At 42.6% G+C, this 7,804-nt stretch overlaps 1 protein-coding gene across 1 annotated transcript; it reads right to left on the bottom strand.

Annotated features, from left to right (window-relative positions):
- Positions 1 to 6,832: 6,832 nt before the first annotated feature.
- LOC117586299 lies at positions 6,833 to 7,358 on the bottom strand. The gene is made up of 2 exons (XM_034276255.1): positions 7,153 to 7,358; positions 6,833 to 7,082 (listed from the first exon to the last, which is right to left on the bottom strand). The coding sequence occupies exons 1-2, from the start codon at positions 7,247 to 7,249 to the stop codon at positions 6,940 to 6,942; spliced, it is 240 nt and encodes a 79-aa protein (XP_034132146.1). The 5' UTR covers positions 7,250 to 7,358; the 3' UTR covers positions 6,833 to 6,939.
- Positions 7,359 to 7,804: the final 446 nt, after the last annotated feature.

The following is a 7,804-nucleotide window of genomic DNA, read 5'->3' as shown; positions in this document are numbered from 1 at the left end:
CGGGGTGGAATGTTATGCGGATGCTGCCATGCCATGGCCAAAAATAAAAATAAATACAAAAACAACTTTTAATTATGAAAACTGCAATTTTCTTGACGCTGCTGTTTCTGCCGCTTCGCTTGTAATTAAATTTTGATGGCCAGGTAAATGGAAGTTTTTGCCAGCGGGTTGCGGGGATGGCAAGGTGGAATCTTGGTAGCTGGTGGCAGTGAATATTCCTAACTGATTTAGCAGCAAAAGTGTGTAGCTGCTGCTGCAGGAAGGAGCTTGCTTCCTTCCTTTGTGCGTCATACTCGTCGTATGCGCAATGTGGCTTTTGCCTGCCTTTTGTGTTTTTCCGTGCGGCTTCCTTGCAGTCAACAGGAAGTTGTCCTGGCAACACGCTCGTCCCTCTCTCGCACGCTCACTGCAAATGTTAAATGTTAATGCAATGAAATGAGTTTTCTCCCAAGACCTGGAAAGTTTTTTTGAGAGCGCTCAGGATGTGATTATGAGGGTGAAGAACCGCATCCCCGTTCAGATACATATGTGTCTTTTGCGTCTTGTGGCAAATAAAATGCTTCAGTGATTTGCAAAAGTTTTGTCATTAAGGACACTTTTGGCTGTTGTAGACAGGTCAGGCCAGGCCAGGCCAGGCCCTTCATCACGCATCGCACACACATTTTTGGGGCGCCTGATTACAGTTTTACAATTTCCACAGAATTTTCAATAAAATATTTGCACGAATCACGAATTTGCCTCGCTCTTTCTGCCAGACAGAGTTTATTTGGCTATTTGCTAGTTTGTCCTCGCATAAATGACAGCTCGTGTAAATTTGTCAGACAGTTTTATTGGAAAACATTTCGAACATTTCACACACACAAATTTCCATGGGGCATTCGCTAATGCTTCATTCGACTGTGTGTGTGTGTGTGTGTGTATGCGAGTGGCATGAAAATCAATCAAATGTATAAATGATTTAATTGTTTGAACATCCGATAATTGCACAAATTCGTTTGCTCACTCGAGGGGAAGAAGTTTCCACTGACCAAGAGCATGAGGGAGAGAGAGGGACAGAGATTCCTTGACTAATGAATCCATTCCCTGTAAATGGCCCCTGGAAATGCCACTGAAATGCGTGTGCGTGTGTTGCGTGCTTCTTTGCCAATCATCCATTATCCATTATCCTTACAAAAAAGGCAGAGAAGTCAAGAGAAATGGCAGTCGTAGCGTTTACGTGGAGACACACGGGCATCGACATGAGAATACCTAGGCATAAAACGCTGTGAAGAACAAAAATCAGTGATGGAACGAATTTAATTTGATGACTGTAAAGCCACACTGAGAGAGATCTTCTTTTGTGCCTTATTTCTGTCCATAATTATGATCCAATAATAATTGTCTTTTGTTCTCCCAAAGTAGATAAGGTCATGGATCTACATAAATCGAATATACCGCTGCTGCCACCTTTATTTGGTGCTTCCCGGCTATAATTATAACCTTGTATCGATTGCCCCCTGGAGGGACCCATGCGCCGTATACGTGATATTTTTTAATTACTTTCAAAATGCTGCGCCGAGTGTGGTTTAAATTTCATTTTAATTGCCACAAACCCGACCCTGCCACAGCCAGAGATCTCTCTTCTTTCAAAACTGCCAAAAAGACTAGAAAACACAGATGGAGATTTTCTTTGCGAAAATGAAAATTTAATTAATGCCAGCACTAAAAAGCTGAAAAACCAAAGGACACACACGCACACACAAGAGGCTCCTCTAGAGAACGAGTGAGCGTAGAGTTTTCCATTTTCTATTTTCTCTCTAAAACTAATATGGAAAATATTTTGTATTTGTGAGCAAAAAGTTTTTGCCACAGAGCGGCAGATGGAATATTCAGGCGGGGTGGGACTTTCCTCTAATGGAAGAGTGGGGCTTACGATGGCTTTAGACTTGCTTTAAGTATCGCTGTGGTGTCATTAGCTGGCCAGATAGTTGCCGGAAACTTGTGTGTGGCAAATAATCAAACGGAATATGAATAGTGGAATCTTAGAAATAAAAGTGCGTTAAATAAATTTAAGTTTTATTTGTAAAAGTATCAAAGTTGTTTAAAGCGCATCCAAATCGAATTTTCTTGCTTCAATTGTCCTCTAACCCCGCTGCAGACCACTTTGCACACATTCGCCACGAAAAATGCAACCCCAAAATGGCCTCAACTTGATGTGAAAGGTCATACCGCACTATTAAATCCAATGTCGAATGAAATTTTGTGGCATTTAAAGCGCAAGTGAAACGAAATTAGCGCCCAAGGGGCATAGCACAGGAGCATAACGAGAGGCAGGCAGCACAGAAGCATAACGAGGGGCAGGCAGGCAGGATAACGAGCAGGCGGTACAGTCCGTCGGTGGCAGGCAGCAAAACGAAACGAAACGAAACGAAACGAACGAGCGGTACAGCAATGAAAAGGCATTTAAAATGTCAACACGACCGCAACATCGTGTGCGAAATGGTCAGCAAAAGGTGTGTATACATATCCAGAGATACAAATGTATGTATCTGTGTATCTGTAGCTGGGTGTGTGTGGACTTTTGCGGTTGCACCAAAAGTAAACCAAAAGTGACACACCGAGAGAGAGGGAGAGGGAGAGGGAGAGGGAGAGAGAGAAGGTCAAAGGTGAGGGCAGTGCAGAGGGTATGCTTAAATGCTTGACCACGAAAAGGCCATTAGAAAATGGTCAGCGTACGGTTAGTTGGAAAAGGTAAGGGCAGGGGGCTTGGAAAAGCCATCTCTTGTGACAGTTGGAAAATTAGAAGCGAGCGAACGGGAGAGAGAGGAAGAGACAGCGAGCCAGAGTGGAAAATGGGGTGGAGACAGATTTTCCGGAGAAGAAAAACACATTCGGAAAACCACAAAACGTTTGCCCCTCACACCCTAAAAACACACACGTATAAAAGTTTGTCCAAGTTTTAGTTTTACTTCTCCTTTTTTCCCCCAAAAGGAGGGATGGAAGGACATAGATCTCTGTGCAGCAGCTTGAAAAATACCAAAAGGTGAGACGACGGAGTTGTGCCACATAGGAAATGTTTTGTGGGGCCAAAATTTGTACAAAACTGTTGTTGGGACTAGGAAAAAGGAAATCTCAGAAACAAACAACTACTTAAATTATTTAATTTTAGAAATTTATATATTTATTCATCATTTATGTCAGCACGAACTTGTTTAGTTTTAGACGGAGTAACTTTAAAGCCGAGTCCTTGGAGATTGGAGTTTAACGACAAGTTTTGGCCCGTTTAGTAATTATTAATAATAGAAACTTTTACGGTTCAAAGTAAATACTAAATAAATAATTTATGTTGCAGCTGGAACACTTTGTTATTTATAGAATTCGGAGAGGTATTAAATACTTATATTTTATTTATTTGTTGAAAGCCATTTTAAATTTCTTTAAGGGAAAGAAGTTTCTCGTTAAGTATTAATTGTGGTATCAAGAATACAAAATTCAAATCACTTATAAAAGAAATAGATTCAATTTACAATATTCGAAGTTCCTTTTCTAGAAATTTAAGTATAGAAAAGATTTAATTAAGGCTTTGACAAGGCTTCTTTAAGTACAAATTGAACAACTAGTTGAAAGTGAAGCTAAGCAAAATTAAAATAAAATCCATCATTTAATTTCTCTGGGAGTTTTCTTGACAATCTCTATTTTTGTTCGCTTTATTTAATCCAGTGCTGGATACTCTCTTAATCTCAATGATAATCTTTTTTGCAGGCAAATGCTTTTAAATATTTGTAAAAATATTTTCTTATTTGAGATTTTATGTTTTATTCATCTTTATTTGATATGTATCTCTTTTTTTATTAGTTATTTATTTTAGCCCACAATTTACTAATTCGCATGAGCACATGGCTGGACATTTACATATTTTTCTGTTTAATCCACTTTCATTTGTTTAAGAAATGTTTCTCCAAGGAATTCCGTTTCCTTGGCAAATGATTCCCAAAAAATACTTTCCTTTATTTCTTTGTATTCTTCTTCAGCAAACTGACAGTCATGTTTGGGTGTTGTGCTACCATTTGTTGCTGCATGTACATTTTCACTTAATTTTCCCATGAAACACTTTTCTTTTCCCTAAACAAATTTCCTTTTCTTTGGCTTTGAGGAGATGGAAGAAATCAACAGAGTCACGCTCTGTTTCCCATTCCGAAAACACACTCGCCGAAAAAGACATACACCTGCATTTGTGGCTTTGGATGTGTCTGTGGGTCTACATTTGCAGCTGTATCTGTAGCTGTTTCACTTCTGTCTGTGTGTGTGTGTGTGTGCGTGTGTGTGTGTGTGTGTTTAGATGCGTGTTTATGTCCGTGTGAGAGTGAGAGTATAATCTTTTGCCGCAATGCCGTTGAATGTATAATAAAGCACATGACTTTGGTTTTTTTATGGCTTTTGGCCCGTGCTTAATTTTGGGGTCCGCCACAGCAGCCGCTCTCCGCACGCCACACGCCACACGCCGCACCTTGGAAACATCAACAAAAACAATGACCAAGAGGCAGCTTCTAAATCCAGGACTACACCCAGAGACTCCCAGAATCCTCCCAAATGCGGAGTCTTCCAACTGTGGAATGAAAGAGATTTTCCACTGTACTCCCAGAGACTCTGACTGCCAGAGGTTCTCCACTCTGGGCTCTTTACTGTTGATGTAGCATGCGGCAGACCAAGCAAACGACAACAATGTGCAACAATTAAATGTCAAACAGTGTGCTGCCTTTTCGCATTTTGATGGACGCTTAAAATCACTGCAACTGTCAGCGTGACAGGAACTGCTTGCTGGTTGTAGCTGTAGCCATAGCTGGAGCCTTTCATTTGTGGCATGAACACAAGTCACGGAACGGTCACACACATGACACACAGACAGAAAGAGGGAGAGAGAAAGGGAGAGTGGGATTGGGAGTGGAAGTGGAAGTGGAAGGGTGAACCATAGTCATGTAGGAGCCGTAACCATTGCCGTGTGCGCCTGAAGAGCAGGTGCACATAGCGTTTAAAATGTACACCCATAAACAAAAGTGCAAACAAAGCCATAAACAAGTGGAGCTACCAGCGAGCAGAGCAAGAGGGCGGTGGGTAGGCAGCAGAGGTTAAGAAGGAGGGGTGGGGTGTAGGGGGCAGGAACTTTCAACCCCCGCAACTGCTTCTCTATATCCTTTTTGCCGACGGTGTACGATCTGTGTGTGTGTCCCCGTCCACCGTTCGCTGTTCGCTGTTCGCCGTCGCCAATGTCGTTTGTTAGTTTTTGCCTGCCTGTCGTTTCGCTGCCCCTGAAAGGCACATTGGGTCAGTAGGTAATGGGAATTTGAATGAAAATGCATGTTTACTTAATGAAAGTTTATAAGGAAATTTAAAGCAAAGGCCAGAGCTTCGGCTAAGGTGTCCTTTGGAGATTTTTGACGAGTATTTCAATGTCGCAGCACGTATGCCTATTATTTTTTTTGCATTCATATTTACTAAAAAACGTGTAAACAATTTGGCTCCCACGAGGATCTCTTATGGACCCCTAAGTAGTGTCTTCTGCGTATCGCAGCTTGCTTCAAATATTCCCCTTAATTTTCCTTGACACTTTCCAAGCAATTCCGAGACACTGCCGTTGCCGCTGTTGTTTCTGCTGCTGGCTGGCACTTGCACCTCTGCCGTGGCAGCGACATTGAATGTCTGTGCAACACCGCGGCGCTTCCATTCCATTCCATTCCACTCCATGGCGACGGATACCTTTCCACTCCATGCGGAATACCATGCCCATCCAATGTACCCCACCAACTACCCATTCCCTGCATCCACTGCCATTCCGGTGGCTGGTCTCTCGTGCTCCACTATGTCCCACTATGCCCCTAATGCCACTGCCAGTCGCCTGCCCGCCCTCACAGTTTGTTAGCTTTGCTTTGTGATGGAGCTCGAGCTCCCGCCATCTCCCTCCTTCCTCTATGATACTCAACGTCCATGATGGGGTAGGGGGACTAGAGGCCAAAGCCTTCGTCGAAGCCTTTGCTTGTCAGCGTTTTCTCTGGCGCTGTTCCTACTGCCACTGCCACTGCCACTGCTGTGTGTGTTTGGCTCCGCTTTGTTTTTAATACATGTACGTGGTGGCATCATCATCATCGTTTATTATTTTATTTTTGTGTATGCGTATACGTAACATGTATGGCAAAGGATGCACAGGACACATGCCACATAAACATACACATAACATATACGAGTACATAACCCATGGGTCCATGTCACGCACACATTTGAAGGTAAACAGCAAACAGGACACGCGTTTCGGCCACTCGGATGCATAAACATTTGGACATTCCATAGCTATAGAGGCTCATCCTCTAGGACGTCTTACAGCACATCCTTATCCCTATGCGTGCCTGTGAAGGTTACGAACTAAATTAAATTTTTACATCAACATTTGCGCTTCATTAGAGGTAGAGGAGCGAGCAGAGCGGCAGCAGCATCCCAAAGGATGTGTCTGTGCGCGTGTGTGTGGGACAATGCCAACTGTTGTTGTCGACGGCTGCTGCCCCATGGGAAGCACGCAGAGAGCACTCCTCCCCTGCCCCTTCCCCTTTCCCCATTTCATGGACAAATGAGTGGCGCAAACTCCACTAAATTAGCCCCTGAAACGGAAGGAAGAATGGCCAGGATGTATGCCGCCGTCTGTGAGCCTGAAAGCGTTATCGCTGAAGTTATTGCTGGCATATAACGATTCAATTGATGGCAGTGGATGGATAGGATAGTGTTAGTTCCAACTGTTAATTGGATATAGTTTTCGGGGGGGGAGAGAGACAGACACAGACAAGGCTGCCAGAATTAAATTTGGATTTATTTTGGGTGAACGCGGCACAGTAGCTTCAATTTGATTTAACCCGAAAAATATCTGCGACACGTGTTATACCAAATACATTTAAAAAATATTTACAGAGGAATAACTCAATCAGACTTTATGGGCACCTCGGAAAGACAGCAAATCTTACGCTTGAGCACGCAGAGGGTAAGAAAATCACTCTTGAGCTGATCCTCGCAATTGTCTTCTTCGCGACAAGTGCCGCCCTGGCTATAGCATGACTTGAAACCTGTGAGGCAGCAGTTGAATGGAAGGGATGTCAAGGATCCAACCAACTAGACACCAAAAAGCAAACTCACGTTTCTGCTTGGGATGCTGCAAGGTGTAGTAGCCGCCAACGGAAAAGAATATTATGACGAAAATCAACGTGAGCAGGCCCATGATGAGATGTCGCATTTTGGATTAAACTCAAATGGGTTTTGCCTTTGCTATCGTAACAAAGTGAAAGTTAATTCTGTTCTCAGGCTCACTTTTTTCTCGCCCTTGTTAAAGCCTCTCTCTCTCCCTCTCTGACAGCCTGCTCCGTGCCTGCTGCCTACGTAATCCTTAACCCTCTAAGTGAGTAAGTAAATTATTATCATAATAATGCAAAAGCGCAGCATTCATCTCGTCTACCACTCCTCTCTGTCCATCTCGCTGCTAGTCTTTTTGCGGCTGTCTATGGGGCCAATGCTTAAATTGAAACTTCTTAATTAAAAACTTGCAGCACCAGGAGCAGCAAATCGAGGAGAAAGGATACACGTAGAGAAATTTTAGAAGGTAAGCACCGAAAACGGGAAATATTTTTAGAGAAAGTGAGAAGAAGATAAAATGTCATAAAAAATAAAAAATATACTTGAAACATTTCATAGAATAAAACATTATACATTCATTTGTGCCATAAATGCCCAATACAATTTACAAGAAAAACAATTGCAGAAAATTCCTGTAAATTAAAAATGTGCCTGAAAA

This window comes from Drosophila guanche, unplaced genomic scaffold, assembly GCF_900245975.1.
Source record: "Drosophila guanche unplaced genomic scaffold, DGUA_6, whole genome shotgun sequence".
NCBI lineage: Eukaryota > Metazoa > Arthropoda > Insecta > Diptera > Drosophilidae > Drosophila > Drosophila guanche.
Note: the sequence above shows the minus strand (reverse complement) of the source record. Positions and strands in the feature narration are given on the sequence as shown.